We start from the raw sequence: 27,511 nt of genomic DNA, 5'->3' as shown, positions 1-27,511 counted from the left end.
ATAATAACTGTAGTAACAACACTGTAGTCACATAGGAATTGCTACGTAACTACATGGTTTTAGAATGGGAGTTCGCCTCGTTGCACCATCCTGATCCAGCCAGCTAACATAACATTAGGCGCAGCGGTCTAAGGCACTGCATCTGCTAGAGGCATCACTACAGACCCTGGTTCGATTCCAGGCTGTATCACAACTGGCCGTGATTGGGAGTCCCATAGGGGCGCCGCACAGTTGGCCCAGTGTCGTCGGTGTAGATAAGAATTTGTTCTTAACTGACTTGACTAGTTAAATAAAGGTTACAATTTTTTTAATCAGTTTTGCTATAAGGATTAAGTGAAACTAAACCAGAGCACAGCGGTAAGGATGGTGGATTAGGATGCGGCTAGCAGGGTTGGGATCAATTAATTTAAATTCCAGTCAATTCAGGAAGTACACTGAAAAGTCCAATTCCAATTCTCTTCAATGCTTGTCAATGAGAGACATTCGTAATTGTAATTAAGAGTTGCTTTTTGAATTGAAATGAATTGAGCCCAACTCTGGAGGCTAGATGGGAGTAGGTCTGAAGGGAAAGTGTAGACCTAGGTAGGGTTTTTATTTCTCAACACACCACACAGAAAGGAATAGCTAGTACCACTGGAGGGCAATCTAAGACCTCCCATACTTTCACTCTTCTGCCTTATTCACCAGTCAACTGATAGAACTAAATCAGTTTGATTATCCAATAATTGTCTTTTGACGACAGACCAATAAGCAATTAGTTGAACAATTTCATTTACTGTAATAGATGGAATTCCTATGCCGTATCATTCAATCTCAACTCTGGACCTCGAAGCGGGTTCCACTGCATTTTTTTCATTGTTCCCCTTTAATCAGGGACTGACTTAGACCTGGGACATCAGGTGTGTGCAATTAATTATCAGCAGGCCCCAGACCTCATAGGGTAAGAATTAAATACCCCTGCCCTATATAGTGCACAAATGTTGACCAGGTTCCTATGGGGACACACCATGGTTTTGGTAGACTATCGTGTTGGTGGAATGTCAGAGTTCCACAAGCAATGTCAATAAACTCTCTGCGATCAAGATTTAGACCTTGTGCATTAAGCTGAGAGATGGAGGCAAGCAAGTGGCTTCTCAATGTCTGAAGTTAAATCCCAAATGGCATCCTATTACCTATACAGTGCAGTACTTTGGACCAGAGCCCTATTGGCCTTGGTCAAAATTAGTGCAATAGGGAATAGGGTGCCATTTGGAACAAAACAGAATAAATCAGTCTACAGTTTCAAGACTGCAGTAGTGGAGATGGTATTTAATATCTTTGACATGAATAATGTAACTATGTTGAAGTAATGGCTGTGTTAACTTAGACCACAGAATTCTATGCTGAGCATTAATTAAACAATGTGTCACGCCCTGACCATAGAGAGCCCTCGGTTCTCTATGGTGTTTAGATCAGAGCGTGACTGGGGGGGTTATCTAGTTTATAGATTTCTAGGTTGGTGGTTTGTGTGGTTCCCAATTAGAGGCAGCTGGTAATCGTTGCCTCTAATTGGGGATCATATTTAGGTAGGCTTTCTTTTTTTTCCCCCACCAGCATTTGTGGGATGTTCTTTGTGTTAGTGTGTTTGAGCACTACGTCGTCACGGTCTTTGTCAACATTTTTTTCACTTTGTAATTAAAGATGTGGAACTCAATTCACGCTGCGCCTTGGTCCGATCATTTTCAAGAACGTGACACAATGTGAATTATTTTTCCAGCTGCCAAATGGCTAATCTAATCGTTTTGAAAATCAGAGTGATTTTGATGTAGAATAAATTAATCTAGGCTTCAGATGTTTTAAAGTTGTATTCCTGGTTGCAAAGTAACAGTAGACAAGCCCATAGACCTGACGGACCGTCATAGTCCGCTCTGTGTCAGTGACGTGGAGTATAGTTTTCTTTAGGACCCTGCAGACGGCAGTTAATCATTTCAACGAATGGCACCTGTTCGGTTCAAAGGGGAAATCGGGAGGCCACGGTGTTGGTGCTAGTGTATCCTTTTCGCGCTGAGTAAAATAAACTTTTAAAATGAATACCTACGTCTATCTTATTTGCAATACTAATTAAATAGCGTCGCAAAGCCGTCTCTTCAAATTTGTGAACAGGTTCCAAGGTAAGAAAGAAAGCTCTCCGGGAGACAACGCATCATTGCATCTGTCTTGTATCGTACTATAAACGGTTTTTTCCCTTATGCACCAGAACGGCTACATTTGTATTGCAATAAAGTTATGTTACTCTATCTAATTTCCTGTGAGACACTTATACTACAAGAAACGATAGGGATAGTGGCTGCTTATGTTATTTTATCCTATGTCATACATTTTGTTGTTTGTGTAAATCACAAAGGGAAAGCTTACTTTTTAAAACTAACTCTAGTCATATTTTATACGCTATAGTCAAATACTTCCTGATCATTTTGTCACAACCAATTTCCTGCTTCTAGCATCATCTTACAACGACGAGCTGGAAAAGATCTTAGATGAGGCAACGTGTTTAAAAACCACTCAAATTGACTTGGTAATTAAATGAGAGTTCAGTTTAGGGTTTACAGTGCCTTCAATAATTATATGGTTATTTACTTTCAAAAGCCTATTTAGTATAGCAGTGTAACAATGTTGCAGTTTCATGTTCACGTGGTGTCTATAGTATCTAGCAGCAGTAGTATGGATGGTATACATCACTCCTCACCGCTTTTGCCAACCAATTGTACTGTTTCTGGTATGTAAATGCCTGGTTAACCAGATGTATGGGTGTTCTTCCTATTCTCACTGCATAGTGCTATTTGGACAATACACCATTTATATGGTGCTTTACAATAGAAACTAAACATAAAAAGGAGATTAAAACAAAACAGCAGACTAACATCAGAAAGAAACAGAGAAGGGGTATGGCTAATGGAGGGCATGAGTGAACGAGTAGGTGTTGTGTGTCAGAGGGGGAGTGTGTGTGTGGGGGGGGGGGGGTTAAGCTTAGGCCATGGTGAACAGGTGAGGCTTTAAGAGGGACTGAAAGATGGTGATGGTCTCAGTCATGGTTGGAGCAACCCTGGAAAAGGCCCTGTCACCAAAACACTGGAGCTTGGACCTGGGAAGCAGCAAGGTGGCCTGCTGTGGTGGAACAGAGCTAGTTGGAGCTTATGGAGGGCGCTTGAGTTGCATTTGTCGAGATGGGAGATGAACGCGTGGATCAGGTTTTCAGCAGCAGGACAGGAAAGGGAGGACCTGACTTTGGCATTAATGCTGAGGTGGAAGAATGAGGTTTTGACAGTCTGTCGGGATATGGTGGACGAAGGAGAGGGTGGAGTCCAGGATTATGCCAAGGTTGCATGTGTGTGGAGAGGGAGAGACAATGGTATCATCAATGGTTTCCAACTCTGCTGAGTGTGGTTTTGGTTCCACACTCAGCAGGGGGGGGGGGGGTGTAGATGAGGAAGAGTAAAAGACCCAGCACAGAGCCCTGTTATGGCCCTTCCAAACAGTGCAGATTATATCCAAATAATAGAAAGAGAACACTAAGAATAAATACACAATGAGTAACAATAACTTGGCTGTATACACAAAGTACCAGTACAGAGTCGATGTGCAGTGCCCCCAACACCCAGGCCCTTCACCAGGTAGTTGAGGTAGATAAACTCAGCAAAAAAAGAAACGTCCCTTTTTCAGGATCCTGTCTTTCAAAGTTAAGTCGTAAAAATCCAAATAACTTCACAGATCTTCATTGTGAAGGGTTTAAACATTGTTCCCCATGCTTGTTCAATGAACCATAAACAATGAATGAACATGCACCTGTGGAATGGTCATGAAGACACTAACAGCTTACAGACGGTAGGCAATTAAGGTCACAGTTATGAAAACTTAGGACATTGAAGATACCTTTCTACTGACTCTGAAAAATACAAAAAGAAAGATGCCCAGGGTCCCTGCTCATCTGCGTGAACTTGCCTTAGGCATGCTGCAAGGAGGCATGAGGACTGCAGATGTGGCCAGGGCAATAAATTGCTATGTCCGTACTGTGAGGCACCTAAGACAGCACTACAGGGAGACAGGACGGACAGCTGATCATCCTCGCAGTGGCAGACCACGTGTAACAACATCTGCACAGGATTGGTACATCCGAACATCACACCTGCTGGACAGGTACAGGATGACAACAACAACTGCCCGAGTTACACCAGGAACGCACAATCCCTCCATCAGTGCTCAGACTGTCCGCAATAGGCTGGGAGAGGCTGGACTGAGGGCTTGTAAGCCTGTTGTAAGGCACGTCCTCACCAGACTCCACCGGTAACAACGTCGCCTATGGGCACAAACCCACCGTCGCTGGACCAGACAGGACTGGCAAAAAGTGCTCTTCACTGACGAGTCGCGGTTTTGTCTCACCAGGGGTGATGGTCGGATTTGCGTTTATCGTCGAAGGAATGAGCGTTACACCGAGGCCTGTACTCTGGATCGGGATCGATTTGAAGGTGGAGGGTTCGTCATGTTCTTGGGCGGAGTGTCACAGCATCTTCGGACTGAGCTTGTTGTCATTGCAGGCAATCTCAACGCTGTACTCTGGCCTTCTTTAAGATGGGGGTGACTGCAGCTGTTTTGTAGTCTGACGCCACAGCTCCATGGGCGAGGGAGAGGTTGATGTACAGTAGGTAAGATCTGGACAGAGAGCAGGCAGGGAGGCTTCAATGAGAAGTGTGGGTAGAGGATCCAGGGAGCAGGTTGTAATCTTCGATGGCATGACGAGTTTTGAGATCTAGGGAGAGTCAATGGGGGGGAGAATGTGGAGAGTCGGTTTCAGAGGTGACTGTTGGGAGGTTGACGGGGAGGGGCAGCAGAGGCAGATTGATCGGTCAGTGATGTTTATTTTGGTGATCTTGACAAACTAAAGGAAGGAGTTGCAGCGTTCAGTGGAGGGTAGTTTGCTTACTTATATTTGGCCTAGCATTCACTGATAGTCATACAATGATGGCTTTGAAGTACAGTATTGTTATAGTACAAATTCAGTCTATTATTTGTTAATAAAAAAGTTGTCCAAGAACTTTGTAACAAAATATTAACATTTTGACATCTGGATGGTTATTTGTTACGGTTCAAACTTTATATTAGAAGTTGTTCTGAACACATTTTCCATACTACATGGTAGAACTAGAAAGAGTCCTCTTTCTTCACACGGCATGTAACTGACGTCCAGCATGAAAACAAGCCAAACAGACTGTTAACATTCCACATTCGAGTCAGTAGTTCTCTGTGTGGCCAATGTTGGGCACTTGAACCACGAGAGTGTATTGAATCAATGATGGAAGTAGGCTTTCTTTGAGAGGACTGGCTTAAATGAATGAGAGTTTTTAAGAGGTCCTAAGCCGTGTTCACCGAAGCCTGTCATTATTGTGATTGATACCCCCTCATAAAGCAGGATGTGTTGAATAGCCTGAGTCCAATATCTGTTTGTGTGGTCTTGCCAGCTCCATTGAATGACTAATGGATTTGTCACGACAGCACAAACCAAGCCATATTCACTAGGAACGATTCAAAATTAAATGTTTTTTGTCACATGCGCCGAATACAACCATTGTAGACCTTACAGTGAAATGTTTACTTACAAGCCGTTAAACAACAATGCAATTTTAAGAAAAATAATTGTTACAAGTATTTACTGAAATAAACTGAAGTAAAAAATTACAAATAAAATAGAAAAATAACAAATAATTAATGGCTAGTTGTGGAGCTGAATTTATCCAGGTGTGTTTGTCATTAGTCGTGTGTGTGTGTGTTATGTGAGGCGTCATTCATTAATGTGTGTGGGAGCTGCTCAGTCAGCCGACAGGTGAAGGCCCACAAGGTGACACGCACATCCGGGAGGGGGAGGGGAGGGTATGACCGGTGTTTACTTGGACAGGTGTGTTCTTGGCTGGAGCAGGTGAGTGCAGGCAGGTATGATTTGAATTTAAAGTGGACACATTTGAAATACATAGTTGCTTCAGCCAATTGAAATCAACAATAAAATGGAAAAAATTATTGAGGACAACAGACGTATTGTGGTTCTCAGGTGTTAATAAGTCCAGGGGTGTTCTCTGGCTGGAGCAGGTGTTAATAAGTCCAGGGGTGTTTTCTGGCTGGAGCAGGTGTTAATAAGTCCAGGGGTGTTCTCTGGCTGGAGCAGGTGTTAATAAGTCCAGGGGTGTTCTCTGGCTGGAGCAGGTGTTAATAAGTCCAGGGGTGTTCTCTGGCTGGAGCAGGTGTTAATAGGTCACTCTCTTCTCTCTACTCACGCCGCGTGTGTGTTGTGTATGTGTGTGTGGCTATTCCTCTGGGACTCCTCGTCCACCCAGGAAAGAGAAAGCGAGAGAGAGAGAGTAGCTATGACAGTGGATGAGTGCTATGAGAGTTGCTAGGTACACGCATAGTACAGGCTGGTTAAGAAGAGCTGACTGGTCCACATCTTTTGACATTTGGCAGGTAGTTATTATAGACATCTGTTTTTGGGTAGAACTACATTTTAAAACTGCAATAGATTCACCTTGGTAATGAAAATATTTAAGAAAATTGCAGATATTCTTGAATAGCTCTTTGCTGCCATTACTAAATAATACCTCCAGTTTTAAATGAACTATCTATTTTCTCCCCCCTCTTTCCAGCAGCGGCCATTTTGCATTGACCCACCACCATGCGTCTGTTCCTGCGTCGGCGCTTGTCCCTCCTGAAGCTGGCCCTGGCTGGGGGGACTCTGTTTATGGTTGTCCTTGTCATCCTCCAGAAAGACGTGGGTATCAGCTCCAACTCTGTCCAGGACCCCTGGTTCCAAGACCTGGTGGAACGCAAGGAGAGAGTGCTGGTGATGGTCCGAGGAGCAGTCAACAACCTGGGCTTCCAGGTACCTTTATGAGTCCTTTTGGTGGGGGGGGGCTAGAGTAGTACAGTGGGTGGGCTTTTGTTTTATTTTTCTTGCATTATATAATAATTTAAATAAAATGAAGAAAACGAATAATAACCTGGGCTTCCAGATTGGAGCTCCCCAGCCTCCACCGGTAGAGGAGCAGCAGGCCACCTCAGACCGCAACTGTCCTCCAGGTCACTACACCCAAGCAGAGTTGAAGCCAGTCCTGGAGAGGCCCCAACAGGACCCCCAGGGGCCCGGGGCAGATGGGACAGGCTATGAGAAAGACAAGATGACACCAGAGGAGGAGAAAGAGAAGGAAGATGGGATGACTGTTAACTGTTTCAACCAGTTCTCCTCCGACAGGATCTCCCTCAGCCGTAGCCTAGGAGACGACACCCGGCCACCAGAGTAAGACTCTGTCCCAATTATCTCTCCTTCTTGTTCACTTCCCTTCACTGATTTGGAAGGACATGGCTTGTGTAAGAAATGTGGTGGAAGCTCCCATTAGCCCATGTCTCCACCAATCCAATGCTTTTAGACTGACTGTTTTTTCCTAAAAGCTTTCAAGTTATATTTCAATCACTTTGGTTATACTTCCGGTCAAAGGTTTTAGGACACCTACTCATTCAAGAGTTTGTCTTTATTTTCTACTCTTTTCAACATTGTAGAATAATGGTGAAGACATCAAAACTATGAAATAACACATATGGAATCATGTAGTAACCCAAATAGTGTTTAAAAAAAATCAAAATATATTTTATATTTGAGATTCTTCTAATGGCCACCATTTGCCTTGATGACAGCTTTGCACACTCTTGGCATTCTCTCAACCAGCTTCATGAGGTAGTCACCTGGAATGCATTTCAATTAACAGGTGTGCCTTTTTTTTAAGTTAATTTGTGGAATTTCTTTCCTTAATGCATTTCAGCCAATCAGTGGTGTTGTGACAGGTCTGAAACCAACAGGACCCTAAACAGCTTCTACCCCCAAGCCATAAGACTGCAAAGTAGTTGTTAAATAGTTCGTCAATAGCTACCCAGACTATCTACAATGACCCATTTTTGACAATAACTCTTTTGACTCATCCCATACGCTGCAGCTACTGTTTTGTCTATCCTGTTGCCTAGTCACTTTACCTAAATCTATATATCTACCTCGTACCACTGCACTTCAACTCGGTACTGGTACTCTGTATATATAGCCAAGTTATCGTTACTCATTGTGGATTTATTCCTTGTGTTATTATTTAAAACATGTTCTCTCTAAATTGTAGGGAAGGGCCAATAATTAAGTAGTTCACTGTTAGTCTAAATCTGTTGTTTGCGACGCATGTGACAAATACAATTTGGTTTGATTTGACACAGTCTTGCCCTTTCTTTTCTTCCCAGGTGCGTGGAGCGTAAGTTCCGTCGCTGTCCTCCTCTCCCCACCACCAGTGTAATCATAGTGTTCCACAACGAGGCCTGGTCCACCCTGCTGCGTACCGTCTACAGTGTCCTCCACACCTCCCCTGCTGCCCTGCTCACTGAGATCATCATGGTGGACGACGCCAGCACTGCAGGTTGGAATCTTTCAGGGCTTTACTGTTGCCTAGCTACAGTCCTGTTAATGACATGGGGCAAAACGTAGGGCAGTGATAATTGATCAATTCGTATAATTGATTAGTGGACAATGCCAGCACCACAGGTGGGCATGAGGGCTCAAGAACTGGAGCCTGACACCATGGGTGGACTAAGAGTAGGAGATAGATAGGCCTTGGTTTAGAGCTTGACGCCACTAGGCCTTGCTTGACACCACCGGCTCTTAGAGTAAAACATACTGCGGTGCCTGGGTCGTTCATTAGGACCCATCTTATCCAAGCATTTTGCCATAGATAATTAAATTAATTCCTTGTTTCTGAGCGTGTTCTTCGATTTCTTGTCTATGGATCACAACTCCGTTTCAGAGCAAAGCATGTGTGACTTCATTTACACAGGCAGCTCAATTCTGATCTTTTTCACTTATTGGTCTTTTGACCAATTGGATCTCTCATCACATTTAGACAGCATGTGGTAACAGTCCTATGCCATCACATTTAGACAGCATGTGGTAACAGTCCTATGCCATCACATTTAGACAGCATGTGGTAACAGTCCTATGCCATCACATTTAGACAGCATGTGGTAACAGTCCTATGCCATCACATTTAGACAGCATGTGGTTACAGGCCTATGCCATCACATTTAGACAGCATGTGGTAACAGTCCTATGCCATCACATTTAGACAGCGTGTGGTAACAGTCCTATGCCATCACATTTAGACAGCAAGTGGTAACAGTCCTATGCCATCACATTTAGACAGCATGTGGTTACAGTCCTATGCCATCACATTTAGACAGCATGTGGTAACAGTCCTATGCCATCACATTTAGACAGCATGTGGTAACAGTCCTATGCCATCACATTTAGACAGCATGTAGTTACAGTCCTATGCCATCACATTTAGACAGCATGTGGTAACAGTCCTATGCCATCACATTTAGACAGCGTGTGGTAACAGTCCTATGCCATCACATTTAGACAGCATGTAGTTACAGTCCTATGCCATCACATTTAGACAGCATGTGGTAACAGTCCTATGCCATCACATTTAGACAGCGTGTGGTTACAGTCCTATGCCATCACATTTAGACAGCGTGTGGTTACAGTCCTATGCCATCACATTTAGACAGCATGTGGTAATAGTCCTATGCCATCATATTTAGACAGCGTGTGGTTACAGTCCTATGCCATCACATTTAGACAGTGTGTGGTTACAGTCCTATGCCATCACATTTAGACAGCATGTGGTAACAGTCCTATGCCATCACATTTAGACAGCATGTGGTAACAGTCCTATGCCATCACATTTAGACAGCGTGTGGTTACAGTCCTATGCCATCACATTTAGACAGCGTGTGGTAACAGTCCTATGCCATCACATTTAGACAGCGTGTGGTAACAGTCCTATGGCATCACATTTAGACAGCATGTGGTAACAGTCCTATGCCATCACATTTAGACAGCATGTGGTTACAGTCCTATGCCATCACATTTAGACAGCATGTGGTTACAGTCCTATGCCATCACATTTAGACAGCATGTGGTAACAGTCCTATGCCATCACATTTAGACAGCATGTGGTTACAGTCCTATGCCATCACATTTAGACAGCATGTGGTTACAGTCCTATGCCATCACATTTAGACAGCATGTGGTTACAGTCCTATGCCATCACATTTAGACAGCATGTGGTTACAGTCCTATGCCATCACATTTAGACAGCATGTGGTTACAGTCCTATGCCATCACATTTAGACAGCATGTGGTTACAGTCCTATGCCATCACATTTAGACAGCATGTGGTTACAGTCCTATGCCATCACATTTAGACAGCATGTGGTTACAGTCCTATGCCATCACATTTAGACAGCATGTGGTTACAGTCCTATGCCATCACATTTAGACAGCATGTGGTTACAGTCCTATGCCATCACATTTAGACAGCATGTGGGTACAGTCCTATGCCATCACATTTAGACAGCATGTGGTTACAGTCCTATGCCATCACATTTAGACAGCATGTGGTTACAGTCCTATGCCATCACATTTAGACAGCATGTGGTTACAGGCCTATGCCATCACATTTAGACAGCATGTGGTTACAGTCCTATGCCATCACATTTAGACAGCATGTGGTTACAGTCCTATGCCATCACATTTAGACAGCATGTGGTTACAGTCCTATGCCATCACATTTAGACAGCATGTGGTTACAGTCCTATGCCATCACATTTAGACAGCATGTGGTTACAGTCCTATGCCATCACATTTAGACAGCATGTGGTTACAGTCCTATGCCATCACATTTAGACAGCATGTGGTTACAGTCCTATGCCATCACATTTAGACAGCATGTGGTTACAGTCCTATGCCATCACATTTAGACAGCATGTGGTTATAGTCCTATGAACACACCCCTGCTCTCTGTCAGTTCCCTAGAGATGTTGTTCTAATGCTGTGTTCATAACATCTTGTAAATACAAGTATACGACCGGGAAAAATTCACTTGAATGCCCCTCTAACCCGTGGAAAATACATCTATCATGGCTGAGCACAGATTCCTCCCACATGCTGAACTCAGACGTCACATACAGTACTAAGGAAATGACCTCCAACAGCTTTTTCGGCAATAAACAACAACAAAACATTTTAACATGATCTATTAATATGGTTTTTCAACACTATAATTTGTTGACGAGCATGATAGCTGTACTTTTAGTTTATGGTTGACGCAGCTTGCTTGCCATTTCGCCAATAGGCGTTTTCAAGGAGTTCAAAGCATGTGAACGCACACAACTCGTTCCCATTTTACAAGTAGTATTTTGTGAGTTTCCCGTTTTGTTATGACCGCAGCATTAACCTTCTGTCATTAAGCCCCATGCTCCAGACCACCTGAAGAAAATAGTTTAATATCAGGTATGTGTTTCCTTCTTCCTACCAGAGCACCTAGGGACTCGGCTGGATGAGTATGTGAAACAGCTGAATATAGTGAAGGTGGTGAGACAGCAGGAGAGGAAGGGCCTGATCACAGCCAGGCTCCTGGGGGCCAGAGGGGCACTGGGACAGACACTCACCTTCCTGGACGCACACTGTGAGTAGTGATGGTTGGATGAATGAATGAATGCTGGGTGGCCCATTGAGAGAGTCTCACCTTCCTGGACGCACACTGTGAGTAGTGATGGGTGGGTGGATGAATGAATACTGGCCCAGGGAATGGGAGGCCCAGGGACAGACGCTCTCCTTCCTGGATGCACACTGTCACTAGCTACTGTATATGCAAGAGTTGGTATGGTTTCAAATCAAGCCACGACCTCCTCATCCTACCTAGGTGGAGGGGTAAAATGGAAGGATAGGTGGGGGGGGTCAAATGGAAAGATAGGTGGAGGGGGTCAAATGGAAGGATAGGTGGAGGGGGTCAAATCTGGTCCTTCTGCCCCTGAACAGGCAGTTAATCCACTGTTCCTAGGCCGTCATTGAAAATAAGAATGTGTTCTTAACTGACTTGCCTAGTTAAATAAAGGTAAAAAATATTTTTAAAAATGGAAGGATAGGTGGAGGGTGTCAAATGGTTCCCATGAGATCAATCCATTTACAACCATTGTGCTACATCTATGTATTTTTTTAAATGTTTAGTACAGATGAACTACCTATAATCTAATAACAAAACATCAGTTTATAAACTACTTTTAAACCCTTTATAAATCATGTTATGTATATATTATTGTAAAGTGTTAAAGATATGTGGTAGATTTTCTAATGTGTTAATGTTTGTACCAAGAAGTTTCCCCCGCTGTCTGCCTGTGATATTTATATTGAGTTCTTAAAGCAGTGTTTCCTGGTCCTCGGGAATCAAAGGGGTGGACATTAGAGTTGTTGCCCTCGCACCTCATACACCTGATTGAGATCATCAAATTGATGACTTGATTAGTATAATGAAGTGTTTTAGTGCTAGAGCAAAAGCAGAAATCTTGGAGTCCCAAATACTAATATTGGGAAGAAGACCCAATGCAGCAGTTTTTATATCAAATAATTTGGGTAACAATGAATTACCTTACTGTAAAAGATTTCCATTAAAATGGTCAAAAATAGCTTTTTAGCAAAAAAGTGGTCTGAGTGGAAGGGGGAAAACTAGCTGTCATTGGCAGAGAGGTTTGGAACTCTTTTTGTTATTGGTCTATTAACCAATTTACTGCAAAGTGATGTCACTATGGAAAGTTGAACCTCCCGACCGCACAAACCTTCTGATTTAAAAGGTCCTGTGTAGATGTGTGTTTTCAACCAGAAACTATCAGGAAAGAACACTGATAAAGAAAATAGTGGTTAGTGGCCTTAGGTCAGGACTAGTCGGTTTGTCTCAGTTAGATGTCCGTTGTAGTTACCCTGCTAGAACCTAGATGTGCGACACCATTCCTCTCACGTATGCTTAGAGAGATGTCAAGTGGACTATAAATCCAGATACAAGGTGATAAAGGCATTGCATATACAGTGCCTTGCGAAAGTATTCGGCCCCCTTGAACTTTGCGACCTTTTGCCACATTTCAGGCTCCATCCAAAAGACCTGAGACTGGGACGGAGATTTGTCTTCCAACAAGACAATGATCCAAAACATAAAGCAAACTCTACAATGGAATGGTTCAAAAATAAACATATCCAGGTGTTAGAATGGCCAAGTCAAAGTCCAGACCTGAATCCAATCGAGAATCTGTGGAAAGAACTGAAAACTGCTGTTCACAAATGCTCTCCATCCAACCTCACTGAGCTCGAGCTCGAGCTGTTTTGCAAGGAGGAATGGGAAAAAATGTCAGTCTCTCAATGTGCAAAACCGATAGAGACATACCCCAAGCGAATTACAGCTGTAATCGCAGCAAAAGGTGGCGCTACAAAGTATTAACTTAAGGGGGCTGAATAATTTTGCACGCCCAATTTTTCAGTTTTTGATTTGTTAAAAAAGTTTGAAATATCCAATAAATGTCGTTCCACTTCATGATTGTGTCCCACTTGTTGTTGATTCTTCACAAAAAAAATACAGTTTTATATCTTTATGTTTGAAGCCTGAAATGTGGCAAAAGGTCGCAAAGTTCAAGGGGGCCGAATACTTTCGCAAGGCACTGTATGTGTATATATATATATATATATATATATATATATATATACATACACACACACACACACACACACACACACACACACACACACACACACACACACACACACACACACACTGTGGCCAGTTTATTAGGTAGTACCAGGTCAGACCCCCTAGCCTGAATACTGTGGTGCATGAAACGTTGGTATCAATTGGTATCAAGGGACCTAACGTGTGCCAGGAAAACATTCCCCACACCATTATACTACCGCCACCAGTCTGTACCGTCGACACCAGGCAGGATGGGGCCATGAACTCATGCTGCTTACACCAAATCCTGACTCTGCCATCAGCATGACGCAACAGGAACCGGGATTCTTTGGACCAGGCAGTTTTTCCACTCCTCAATTGTCCAGTGTTGGTGGTTGCGTGCCCACTGGAGCTGCTGCTTCTTGTTCTTGATAGGAGTGGATGTTTTGTTTGTCGCAACATTCTCGGAGACGCAGCTTGTGATTGAAGAGCAGTAGACAAGGGACACATTGGGGGATAAAGTAGGTACTGTTTTGTTCTGAGTGAAAAGCCCAGGAGACCGGCTGTTTCTGAGATACTGGAACCGGCGAACCTGGCACTGACGATCATACAGTACCATGCTCAAAGTTGCTGAGGTCACTTGTTATGCCCATTCTAACGTTCAATCGAATGGTAACTGAATGGCCCGACACCTGTCTGCCTGCTTTATATAGCAAGTCGTGGCCACGTGACTCACTGTCTGTAGGAGCGAAACATTTTTGTAAATGTGTACATAATAAAGTGGCCACTGAGTTTATCCTACGAAGCAGGTTTGAGGAGTTAGAAAGGTAACTTAGCCTAGCGGTTAGAAAGTTGGGCCAGTAACCGAAAGGTGGCTAGTTTGATTCACAGAGCCGACAAGGTGAAAAATCTGTCTGTGCCCTTTCTATGGCAACGAATCCTTCAGAACTAACCTGCTCCGGGGCAGGCTAACTCACGGCTAAACTTCCCTGAATGAAATTACTGAGCCATGAAATCAGATCCCCTCCCTCTTGCACAGATTGCATCATCATCCCCTTCATTTGAGGAAGTCGACTGATTTTAAATATTTTATAAATTAAATGTTTTTTGTTGTTGTGTTAAAACATTTTAAAATATCACAATACACATTTAGTAATGACCGGATGTATTTTAAACTTCACGCAATGTAACGCTTTTGTATGACTTAATAAAAAAGAATTGACGAGTGGGGGAGAAAATGTGGTTGTACATTGATAAGCACACCAAAGACTGCATTAACCAATGTAAATTAACCATATGTTATCAAATAGAGAGGGCACTTCTAAAAGCCTGTTTCACACCAAGGCCTGCTGAGTTTGCACAATAACTGTCATTTCATTTTGATTTCGGCACAAATGAAAATGTATCACTGACTCGCCCAATGGATTGGTGTTTCAGCGTTGTCTCAATGACGAGTTCTGCATTCGACTAGCCATGTGCAACTTGCACATGCAACGTTACACAACATTCAAATAGAGAAGTATTGTGTCGAGAGTGTATATGATGTTCTGTCATGTAGAATTGGAAATGGAGTCGGCTTCATTCATAACATCTCTATCTGCAATGTTCCACAGCGTTTGTCAGCTGAACCTCCTTTTTGTACTTTTGTTGTAAAAAGTTAAAATAAAATAATAATCCAGTTACTGAACACTACCCTCTTCCCCTCCTCTCCTCCTCTCCCCTCCTCTCCTCCTCTCTCCTCCTCTCCCTCCTCTCCTCCTCTCCTCTCCTCTCCTCTCCTCTCCTCTCCTCTCCTCTCCTCTCCTCTCCTCTCCTCTCCTCCCCTCCTCTCCTCCTCTCCCCCTCCTCTCCTCCTCTCCCCTCCTCTCCTCTCCCCTCCTCTCCTCTCCTCTCCTCCTCTCCTCTTCCCCTCCTCTCCTCCTCTCCTCTTCCCCTCCTCTCCTCCTCTCCTCTTCCCCTCCTCTCCTCCTCTCCTCTCCTCTCCTCTCCTCTCCTCTCCTCTCCTCCTCTCCCCTCCTCTCCTCTCCTCTCCCCTCCTCTCCCCTTCTCTCCTCTTCCCCTCCTCTCCTCCTCTCCCCTCCTCTCCTCTCCTCTCCCCTCCTCTCCTCCTCTCCCCTTCTCTCCTCTTCCCCTCCTCTCCTCCTCTCCCCTCCTCTCCTCTCCTCTCCCCTCCTCTCCTCCTCTCCCCTCCTCTCCTCTCCTCTCCCCTCCTCCCCTCCTCTCCCCTTCTCTCCTCTCCTCCTCTCCCCTTCTCTCCTCTCCTCTCACCCTCTTCCCCTCCTCTCCTCCTCTCCCCTTCTCTCCTCTCCTCTCACCCTCTTCCCCTCCTCTCCTCCTCTCCCCTTCTCTCCTCTCCTCTCCTCTCCTCCTCTCCCCTCCTCTCCTCCTCTCCCCTCCTCTCCCCTCCTCTCCCTTCTCTCCCCTCCTCTCCCCTCCTCTCCTCCTCTCACCCTCCTCTCCTCCTCTCCTCTCCCCTCCTCTCCCCTCCTCTCCTCCTCTCCCCTCCTCTCCTCCTCTCCCCTCCTCTCACCCTCCTCCCCTCTTCCCCTCCTCTCCCCTCCTCTCCCCTTCTCTCTCCTTCTCTCCCTTCTCTCCTTCTCTCTCCTTCTCTCCCCTTCTCTCTCCTTCTCTCCCCTCCTCTCCCCTCCTCTCCTCTCCCCTCCTCTCCTCCTCTCTCCTCCTCTCCTCCTCTCTCCTCCTCTCCCCTCCTCTCACCCTCCTCCTCTCCCCTCCTCTCACCCTCCTCTCCTCCTCTCCCCTCCTCTCCCCTCCTCTCACCCTCCTCTCACCCTCCTCTCCTCCTCTCTCCCCTCCTCTCACCCTCCTCTCCCCTCCTCTCACCCTCCTCTCCCCTCCTCTCACCCTCCCCTCGTCTCACCCTCCTCTCACCCTCCCCTCCTCTCCCCTCCTCTCTCCCTTCTCTCCCCTCCTCTCCCCTCCTCTCCTCCTCTCACCCTCCTCTCCTCCTCTCCTCTCCCCTCCTCTCCCCTCCTCTCCTCCTCTCCCCCTCCTCTCCTCCTCTCCCCTCCTCTCACCCTCCTCCCCTCTTCCCCTCCTCTCCCCTCCTCTCCCCTTCTCTCTCCTTCTCTCCCCTTCTCTCTCCTTCTCTCCCCTTCTCTCTCCTTCTCTCCCCTCCTCTCCCCTCCTCTCCTCTCCCCTCCTCTCCTCCTCTCTCCTCCTCTCCCCTCCTCTCACCCTCCTCCTCTCCCCTCCTCTCACCCTCCTCTCCTCCTCTCCCCTCCTCTCCCCTCCTCTCACCCTCCTCTCACCCTCCTCTCCTCCTCTCCCCTCCTCTCCCTCCTCTCACCCTCCTCTCACCCTCCTCTCCCCTCCTCTCACCCTCCTCTCCCCTCCTCTCACCCTCCTCTCCCCTCCTCTCACCCTCCCCTCGTCTCACCCTCCTCTCACCCTCCCCTCACCCTCCTCTCCCCTCCCAGGTGAGTGTTTCCATGGCTGGCTGGAGCCCCTGCTTGCTCGTATCGTAGAGGAGCCCACGGCTGTGGTCAGCCCAGAAATCACCACCATCAACCTGAATAACTTTGCCTTCAACAAGCCTGTAGCCACCTCTAAGGCCCAGAACAGAGGAAACTTTGACTGGAGCCTCACCTTCGGCTGGGAGGGCATCCCCGAGCAGGAGAGGAACAGACGCAAAGACGAGACCTACCCCGTCAAGTAAGGGCTAGGGACCCACCAAACATAATGTACATCATGTATTTAATTTACCCTTTATTTAACCCCCTGCATAGTGATGTTAATGAAAAGCTCACAATTCAGCATGTATAGTAACTTCATTATTACAGTAACACTTTACACAATATTATCTCATGCTTTCAAACAGTGTTAATAAAGTGGAATATATCAAGTACCTAGTCTAAAACATCCTTATACATGGAGTGTACAAAACATTATGAACACCTGCTCTTTCTATGACAGAATGACCAGGTGAAAGCTATGGTCACTTGTTAAATCCACTTCAATCGGTGTAGGTGAAAGGGAGAAGACGGGTTAAACCAATATTTTTAAGCCTAGAGACGATCGAGACGTGGATTGTGTATGTGTGCCATTCAGAGGGTGAATGGGCAAGAGAAAAGATTGAAGTGCCTTTTGAACGGGGTATTGTAGTTGGTGCCAGGCGCACCGGTGTGTGTCAAACACTGCAATGCTGCTGAGTTTTTCACGCTCCACAGTTTCCCCGTGCGTATCAAGAATGGCCCAGCACCCAAAAGACATCCAGCAAACTTGACACAACTGTGGGAGGCATTGGAGTCAACATGGGTCAGCATCCCTGTGGAACGCATTCGATGCCCCCAACGAATTGAGGCTGTTCTGATGGCAAAAGAGGGGGGAGGGTGCAACTCAATATTAGGAAGGTGTTCTTAATGTTTTGTACACTCGGTGTAATACAATATTATCTCATGCTTTTGCATTGCATTGACACAATGTGTCACCTCTACGGGTCTGTTCCTTCAGAACTCCAACGTTTGCCGGTGGTCTCTTCTCCATCTCCAAGAAGTACTTTGAACACATTGGGACGTACGACGATAAGATGGAGATCTGGGGGGGTGAGAATGTGGAGATGTCCTTTAGGGTTAGTTTCCCCTCTTCTCTTTCCTCTGACAGCGTTAATGAAGTGGAATTTATCAAGAACTTTAGCAAGTCTAAAACACTGCGCTATATGTAGAGAGTTGAGTCATTATGCTTTCTCAACGACATTCTGTTTCTGTTGATTATTACCTACAGTTAATTGGTTGAATGTTGTCATGTGACCTCAACGTTGTATATGGCTCTGGTCTTAAATAATCTCCCTTGTTTCTACGAATCTCCCACCTTAATTGCACATGTTGGAGTGATTTAAAATGACATGTGCTGTAACATGTAAATGGTGTGAGCATGTATATCTGCAATGGGAATGTCCAGGTGAAGGAAAAAGGAGGGCAGTCATAGGGAGTCAATCAGTCTGGTTTATTACAAGTTTCAATCAGGAGACACCACCCAGCACAGAAGCAGGAAATGAAAGCAGGAAAGGAAATGTCTAACTGGCCTCTTGGAGACAGGCCCTTAATATCCTAATCAGACATACAGCCCCAAATGTTCTGTAAACACCAGCCCTAGAGGCTTCTGGGAAGTCAAAACAGAAAGACAGTGGCTGCATTCCAACACTTAACAGACATACCCTCTCCCCTCATCCCTCAAATTAAGTGGACACTTCTGATGATGTATCATGACGTCTGACGAGTATATACTTGCATGGCGAGGGAGGAAGGAATTCATTTTAAATTGGATCGCCCTCGTCACTCGTTCATCCTGCGACGATTGTGTTTTCAGCTACCAGTAGCTTGTAGGTGCTTTAAATGTGCTACAGTCAATTCTGATTGCATGTCTACTTATATTAACTATATAATTATTAATATATACCTACTGTATGAAAGCTAGCAAATTAATTAGCTAACTAGCGTTAGCCTGCCTAGCTACTTTTGAAGAAGAAAAATGTTCCAAAAGCTAACCAAACAAAAACATGACTTTTAGGAGATGTGTTTGTGCTGTAATGTGCTTTAGTAGCACAGTTTCTAACTTATTTACATTTGTTTTTACTTACACTTGTATGTTGACTCCATATTGACGTTGAAGTTTTAAGTTTTGGCTGACTTTTCTTAGCAGATGTACAGTTCTGGGGTGTTTCAGGCCCTGAAGTGAACATAATTGTACACTCGCAAACTCCATTAAAAACAAGGGCTGAGGGGCTTACTTTGCTCCCTTGCTTGACTAATCATTTGGACCGACAACAAATATGGCCGCGGGGATTCCCCCAAAGGCATAAGGCGAGGGTAAGTGGACGAGGGTGTGTCTTTTGTGAGTTTGAAACGCAGCCGATGACTTTGTCAGCTGCTACAGGATCAGTGTTGTCATCAGAATGTCATCAATACAATTAGCAAATAATCGGTGTGTCCTTGGTCATTGTACCTCCAGTGACAAGGCAGGTCACTAAGTTATTCAGCTAACTGTTATCAACTTTCTGACATCACCCCCCTCCCCCAGGTGTGGCAGTGTGGGGGCCAGCTGGAGATCATTCCGTGTTCTGTGGTTGGTCACGTGTTCCGTACCAAGTCCCCCCACACCTTCCCTAAAGGCACTGAGGTCATCACACGGAACCAGGTACGATTAGCCGAGGTCTGGATGGACGACTACAAACGCATCTACTACCGACGCAACAGTAACGCTGCGAAGATGGCCAAAGAGGTATGTGCTCAGTCAACTCCAAGCGTCCTACTGCTAGATATAGTTAAGCACATGGTATGTTTTCAATTACTCCCAAGTTTCATAATACTATTAGATAATCTTGTTTTGCCAGATTTGGTAATGTCACATTCGCTCGACACAAAAGGAAGATCTTAATCAAGGCTCACTGTAAGCCAACACACTACTGCGCATAATGCGTGTCTGTACATACATCTGGAGCAGGCCGAAATACACTCATTTCAACTCCTCTGTCTGTTACAGAAAGGGTTTGGTGACATCTCCGAGCGTGTGAATCTGTGTTTTGCAGACAGGGTTTGGTGACATCTCAGAGCGTGTGAATCTGTGTTTTGCAGAAAGGGTTTGGTGACACCTCAGAGCGTGTGAATCTGTGTTTTGCAGAAAGGGTTTGGTGACATCTCCGAGCGTGTGAATCTGTGTTTTGCAGAAAGGGTTTGGTGACATCGCAGAGCGTGTGAATCTGTGTTTTGCAGAAAGGGTTTGGTGACATCTCCGAGCGTGTGAATCTGTGTTTTGCAGACAGGGTTTGGTGACACCTCAGAGCGTGTGAATCTGTGTTTTGCAGAAAGGGTTTGGTGACATCTCAGAGCGTGTGAATCTGTGTTTTGCAGAAAGGGTTTGGTGACATCTCCGAGCGTGTGAATCTGAGGGAGAGCCTACATTGTAAGAACTTCACTTGGTATTTGAATAATATCTACCCCGAGATGTTCATACCAGACCTCACCCCGACCAAGTTTGGAGCGGTAAGTCTCGTTCCCAAATCCCTTCAGGTGTACACAAACACACTCACTGTAGTTGTTTTCCGTTGTGCCTTAGGGACAGCAGTGCATGTTTATTCACTGTGTTGTTATCGTGTTTGTGCAGATTAAGAACTCTGGCACTCAGAGCTGTCTGGATGTAGGAGAAAACAACCAAGGAGGAAAGCCACTGATCATGTACACCTGCCACAACATGGGGGGCAATCAGGTACTGTACTGCCACTGTGGTAGATGGTGACTCAGTATCGACTCTCATTGAATTGGATGATGTCTCTTTTGGAACAAGTAGGCTTAATGTATTCAAGGCTTAATGTACCCTTCTCATAAGGACTTTATACATTCTCTGTAAGCCTTCAGAAGGTTTTAAAAGGGACCCAGTTTTATAAGGAAAGTTCCACAGTCTTTGTATCTCTTCTCTGTCACCCCAGTACTTTGAGTATACGTCCCATAAGGAGCTGCGTCACAACATAGGGAAGCAGCTGTGTCTGCAGGCCAACACCCAGCCAGACCAGGTTAAGATAGAGCTCTGTACACTGAAGGGCCAAGGGACCAGCGTGGCCCCACAACAGGAGTGGCTCTTTACAGAGGTAAGGAAAATGACCTGGACAATCATGCATACATGCACACTCATACACAGTGCCTTCAAAGTATTATACTTTTATACTAAAAGGGCACTATCATCATTTTCACAAATTCACAGTATTATTCCAATCTCATAGTGTGGAAATATATACACAGTGTCTTCAGAAAGTGTTCACACCCCTTGACTCTTGACCATTCCACAGGTGCATGTTCATTAATTGTTTATGGTTCATTGAACATGCATGGGAAACAGTGTTTAAACCCTTTACAATGAATATCTGTGAAGGTATTTGGATTTTTACGAAATGTCTTTGAAAGACAGGGTTCTGAAAGAGGGACGTTGCTGAGTTTAGTATCCCCAAAAAGTGTTAAGCAAATAAAAATGTTTTATATTTGAGATTCTTCAAAGTAGCCACCCTTTGCCTTGGTGACAGCTTTACACACTCTTGCCATTCTCTCAACCAGCTTCACCTGGAATGCTTTTCCAACAGTCTTGAAGGAGTTCCCACATATGCTGAGCACTTGTTGGCTGCTTTTCCTTCACTATGCGGTCCAACTCATCCCAAACCATCTCAATTGGGTTGAGGTCGGGTGATTGTGGAGGCCAGGTCATCTGATGCAGCACTCCATCACTCTCCTTGGTCAAATAGCCCTCACACTGCCTGCAGGTGTGTTGGGTCATTGTCTTGTACAAAAACAAATGATAGTCCCACTAAGCGGGATGGGATGGCGCATCGCTGCAGGATGCTGTGGTAGCCATAAAGGTTAGGTTTACCTTGAATTCTAAATAAATAACCGACAGTGTCACCAGCAAAGCACCATCACACCACCTCCTGCTTCACGTTGGGAACCACACCTGTGGAGATCATCCGTTCACCTACTCTGCGTCTCACAAAGACATGGCGGTTGGAACCAAAAATCTCAAATTTGGTCTAATGTCCATTGCACGTGTTTCTTGGCCCAAGCAAGTCTCTTCTTGTTATTGGTGTCCTTTTAGTTGTGGCTTCTTTGCAGCAATTAGACCATGAAGGCCTGATTGACACAGTTTCCTCTGAGAAGTTGATGTTGAGATGTGTCTGTTACTTGAACTCTGTGAATAATTTATTTTGGCTGCGATTTCTGAGGCTGGTAACTAATGAACTTATCCTTTGCACAGAGGTAATTATGGGTCTTCCTTTCCTGTGGCGGTCCTCATTAGAGCCAGTTTCATCATAGAGCTTGTTGGTTTTTGTGACCGCACATGAAGAAACTTTCAAAGTTCTTGAAATATTCCATATTGACTGACCTTCATGTCTTAAAGTAATGTTGGACTGTCGTTTCTCTTTGCTTATTTGAACTGTTCTTGCCATAATATGGACTTGGTCTTTTACCAAGTAGGCCTATCTTCTGTATACCACCCCTACCTTGTCACAACACAACTGATTGGCTCAAACGCATTAAGAAGGATCTCCTGTTAATTAATTAAATGCATTCCAGGTGACAACCTCAAGAAGCTGGTTGAGAGAATGCCAAGAGTGTGCAAAGCTGTCATCACGGCAAAGGGTGGCAAGTAGCCACCCTATTTGATATTTGTTTATCACTTTTTTTGGGGTTACTACATGATTCCATATGTTATTTAATAGTTTTGATGTCTTCACTATTATTCTACAATGTAGAAAATAGTCAAAGTAAAGAAGAACCCTAGAATGAGTAGGTGTGTCCAAAAGTTTGACTGGTTCTGTATCTGTCCATAGCTGCAGTACATGGTCTGACTCTGTAGTGTTAACCCTCTGCCCTCTCCAGGAGAATCTCCTCCAGAACCCAGCCAGTGGAAAGTGCTTACTCCTGATAGGGAGCCAGATAGTGATGTACTACTGCAACACAGCTGATCTCAACCAGCACTGGACATTCAGTTGACCTCCCTGAACTTTAACCCCTGACCTTAACCATAACTAAAGCTTGTACTGGACCTTGACCCCTCTACCAGCCCATCCACCCATAGACTCAGGGTCAAGAAGGAAAGGCCAGTACCAGCTGAGGACAACAGGACAGGACCATATGCCGCTGAGAACACAAAATTGCTGACTTGAGAGGAATGAACTGGTAGAACATGGAGCACTGCATACCTATGTGAATGAGCTCAGGATTTAACCTCTGACTGTTTTAACTATATTTATGATGGAGACTCAGGAATGAAGGTGGTCTGGTTCCTTCTTGTGGTGGGGAGGGAACTGAACACTGCAGCCTGGGTTGTGTTCATTAGGGGAAGATATTTCGAAGCAGAGTGAAACTGTGATCTCCACTCCTACCTGAACTTGTCCAATGAGAACACAGATTTAAATTTGTTGCAAAACATTTTTCTACGGTATACCCTACTAAACATGACCCTGAACTGGCAGGCAGTGATATGCTCTACCCAGCTAATATGGTAGGAAGAGGTCCATCACTGACCACTAAAATCTTAAAACCTGTCCGTTCCGCCAGCGGAACCCCTCGCCAACAGCCAATGAAATTGCAGGGCGCCAAATACGAAACAACATAAATCTCATAAATCACATTTCTCAAACATACAAGTATTACATTTTAAAATATTACATTTTAAAGATAAAATTCTCGTTAATCCAGCCACAGTGTCTGATTTAAAAAATGCTTTACAGCGAATGCTCCACAAACGATTATGTTAGATCACCACCAAGCCACAGAATAAACACAGCCATTTTTCCAGCCAAAGAGAGGAGTCACAAAAAGCACAAATAGAGATAAAATGAATCACTAACCTTTGATGATCTTCATCAGATGACACTCATAGGACTTCATGTTACACTATACATGTATGTTTTATTCGGTAAAGTGCATATTTATATAAAAAAAATCATTTTACATTGGCGCGTTACGTTCAGTAGTTCTAAAACATGCGATTTAGCTTAGAGACCCATCAAATTACACAAATACTCATAATAAACATTGATAAAGGTACGACTATTATACATGGAATTAGATAAATACTTCTCCTTAATGCAACCGCTGTGTCAGATTTCAAAAAAACTTTACAGAAAAAGCAAACCATGCAATAATCTGAGAACAGCGTTCACACAACAAAGAAGTCAAAGCGATATCCACCATATTGGGTCGTCAACATTAGTCATAAATAGCATTAGAAATATTCACTTACCTTTGATGATCTTCATCAGAATGCACTCCCAGGAATCCCAGGTCTACAATAAATGCTTGATTTGTTTGATAAAGTATATCCTTTTGTTAGGGCGTTTGGTAAGCAAATCCAAACGCGCGTGCAGTTCCAGCACAACGTCGGACGAAAAGTTCAAAAAGTGATATAACAGTCCGTAGAAACCTGTCAAACTAATTATAGGATGTTTTTAACATAAATGTTCAGTAATGTTCCAACCGGAGAATTGCTTTGTTTGTAGAAAAGCAATGTAACGAGAGGTAACTCTCTCGAGACCGCGCATCATGGGAACCAAGGCACTCTGCCAGACCACTGACTCAAACAGGTCTCATGAGCCCCTCCTTTATAGTAGAAACCTCAAACAAGTTTCTTAAGATGGTTGACATCTAGTGGAAACCTTAGGAAGTGAAAAATGACCCCATAGACATTGTGTATCCGATAGGCCAAGCTTTGAAAACCTACAAGCCTCAGATTTCCCACTTCCTGTTTGGATTTTTCTCAGGTTTTCGCCTGTCATATGAGTTCTGTTATACTCACAGACATAATTCAAACAGTTTTAGAAACTTCAGAGTGTTTTCTATCCAATACTACTAATAATATGCATATATTAGCATCTGGGACAGAGTATCAGGCAGTTTACTCTGGGCACATTGTTCATCCAAGCTACTCAATACTGCCCCCCTGTCACCAAGAAGTTAACTTGTCATCAAGAAGTTAACAGAAGATCCTTTTCTTTATACTCCAGATTTTAAATAATTGTTTTGTTTGTCTAATTTACACTATGTTTGTCAGGAAATTAATGTAGACATTGTGAATGTTGTTGCTAAGACAATGCAAATATCTGCCAAAGGGAGAGGTGTAAAAAAATGTTTAGCTTATTTGTCATAGTAAACTGACATACTGTATGTTCCTTACAGGATATACCAGAGGTAAAGGGATATTCAAAATCATGACAAATATTCCTATAAACATATGAAGGATTGGAATGGAAATTGAATGAGTACTTTTGGGGGATTTTAATTTAGTTTAATTCTTAATTTATTAACATGCATTCAATACGACTTGTGATATCATTTTTATTTAATTTATTTTACCATCTTTTGGCCACATTAAATGAATAAAAACAGGGAGATTGTGTATTACAGCCAGCATTTTATACCATGCCTTTCCAGCAGCGTCTACCAATGTAATACTTGGTTGGTTTCTAGCTAGCTCTAGTTTTTTTGTTCCTGGTTATGTACTACTTTACATATGGCACGAACTGAAAGTACTGTGTGTTCAAAATGCAATGCTATTATGCAAATTGTCTGGCAAGGTAACTAAGGGATGCTGGATATCATGCTTTTGTGTGTGTCTGTTCCTATGTGACTTTCATACTTTTTGATTCCAGACCAACTTTTTCTCGCTGGAGATATGGGCCCTGTTCTTATCAGAACCCACAAGCTGATAATAAGAGACTATTCTTTTTGTCCCAAATGGTACACCGTTCCCTATAGTGCACTACTTTTGACGAGGGCCCGTAGGGATCTGGTCAATAGTTGTGCACTATGTAGGTAATAGTGTGGTATTTGGGACTTATGAATTCCTACAATAATAAACCTTGTTCCGGGTGAGCTGTTGAATAGGCTAGTTAATGATAAATATATCTTTCTCTCACAATTTGCTTTGCACAACATTGTTTCTGCAAGGAGTGGTTTTGGACTCTTAAGGTCATTCCTTATTAAATGAATTATAACTTGGGCAAGTTCTGAGTTAATGGCGACTATGAACGTGTGTTTGACGGACTAATCTTAAGAAAGACATGTCATTTCTTTCTATTTGGAAATTAAAGTTGAGGGTTGTCTCGCATCGGCTTCAGGCTTCGCAAACGAGGTGAAAGACTGTGGCTGAGGGTTGTCAAACCAGGGCCCGGTTTACCGATAGCTTACGAGTGTTATTTTAACGATGCATCTTTCCTACAACAGCCAAAGATGTGACATGCGTTTCCCAAAATACCACGCAGAGAGAACGGTCACTAAGTGCGTTGTTGCCGCTGGTGTCGATACTGATAGGATCGAAGGCAGTGCTGCTCTCAGCTTTCACCATTCAATTCTTACCATTGAATGATATTGAAGTCAATTTTCATGTTCATTTAATTGTTTTGTTTTGCAATTTGTCTACAACCAAATGTTTTGCTACAATATACACAGTTTACAAAACATTAAGAACTAATTGAGTTGTCTCCCGTTTGCCCTCTGAACCGCCTCAATTCATTGGGGCATGGACTCTACAAGGTGTCGAAAGCGTTCCACAGGGATGCTGGCCCATGTTCACTCCCATGCTTCCCACAGTTGTGTTGAGTTGGCTGGATGTCCTTTGGGTGGTGAATCATTCCTAATACACATGGGAAACTGTTGGACCTGGGAAACCCAGCAGCTTTGCAGTTCTTGACACAAACCGGTGCGCCTGGCACCTACTACCAAACCCGTTCAAAGGCACTTAAAATATTTTGTCTTGCCCATTCACCCTTAGAATGGCACACATACACAATCCATGTCTCAATGCTTAAAAATCCTTCTTTTAATCGGTCTTCTCCCTTTCATCTCTACACTGATTTGAAGTGGATTGAACAAGTGACATCATTAAGGGATCATAGCTTTCACCTGGTCAGTCTGTCATGGAAAGAGCAGGTATCAATGTTGCGTATACTCAGTATTGCATGTGTATCCTAACGTGCGCAATGTTTAGACAAATCTAGATTTAGTGCATTATTATAGGGTGAGCAATATAATAAAACGCCTCTATTTGCAGCCATGGGTGATATCTTTCTAGGAGCTGATCCGTTGTCAGTATTGTGGCATAATTCTAATGTTAAGGTCCGATTTGAATGGAGAAAGCTGATCCGAGAGCAGTGCTGCCTTTGGATCATATCAGTATTGACATCTGCCTTGACAACAATGCACTTAGCAAATGTTCTCTCTGCGTGGTGTTTTGGGAAACACATTTTACATCTTCGGGCCTTTGTAAGAAAGGTGTAACGTTAAAACACTCTTAAGCCTAAATCCGATCGCTATCGGGAAATCAGGCCCTGGTCTGTTGGAATGTGGAGAGGCAGCTAATGTGGAGCGTTGTCTTTCATGCCTTGCATCTACCCATTTATTTTTGCA

General features: G+C 44.1%; 1 protein-coding gene across 2 annotated transcripts; it reads left to right on the top strand.

Moving 5' to 3' along the window:
* The first annotated feature begins 1,932 nt into the window (after window positions 1-1,932).
* On the top strand, window positions 1,933-23,772 carry LOC109908328 (polypeptide N-acetylgalactosaminyltransferase 6). 2 transcript variants are annotated; one of them, XM_031794660.1, is made up of 12 exons: window positions 1,933-2,150; window positions 6,669-6,901; window positions 7,032-7,315; window positions 8,296-8,468; window positions 11,430-11,579; window positions 17,042-17,276; window positions 18,075-18,192; window positions 19,641-19,841; window positions 20,471-20,602; window positions 20,724-20,825; window positions 21,046-21,204; window positions 22,982-23,772. In XM_031794660.1, the coding sequence occupies exons 2-12, from the start codon at window positions 6,695-6,697 to the stop codon at window positions 23,093-23,095; spliced, it is 1,875 nt and encodes a 624-aa protein (XP_031650520.1). In that variant the 5' UTR covers window positions 1,933-2,150; window positions 6,669-6,694; the 3' UTR covers window positions 23,096-23,772. The 2 variants fall into 2 exon arrangements, with proteins under 2 accessions (XP_031650520.1, XP_031650519.1); XM_031794659.1 differs by having other exon boundaries at window positions 1,934-2,150; window positions 6,666-6,901.
* Window positions 23,773-27,511: the final 3,739 nt, after the last annotated feature.

The sequence above is a fragment of the Oncorhynchus kisutch genome, linkage group LG17 (assembly GCF_002021735.2).
Source record: "Oncorhynchus kisutch isolate 150728-3 linkage group LG17, Okis_V2, whole genome shotgun sequence".
NCBI classification, from domain to species: Eukaryota; Metazoa; Chordata; class Actinopteri; order Salmoniformes; family Salmonidae; genus Oncorhynchus; species Oncorhynchus kisutch.
This window is presented reverse-complemented; position numbering and strand designations above follow the sequence as displayed.

Coding starts and splice junctions, on each gene's coding strand:
- LOC109908328 (XM_031794660.1), top strand. CDS start 6,695: ATGCGTCTGTTCCTGCGTCGGCGCTTGTCCCTCCTGAAGCTGGCCCTG. Junction 11,580..17,041: donor CACCTTCCTGGACGCACACT/GTGAGTAGTGAT, acceptor CTCCCCTCCCAG/GTGAGTGTTTCCATGGCTGG. Junction 17,277..18,074: donor GACGAGACCTACCCCGTCAA/GTAAGGGCTAGG, acceptor CTGTTCCTTCAG/AACTCCAACGTTTGCCGGTG.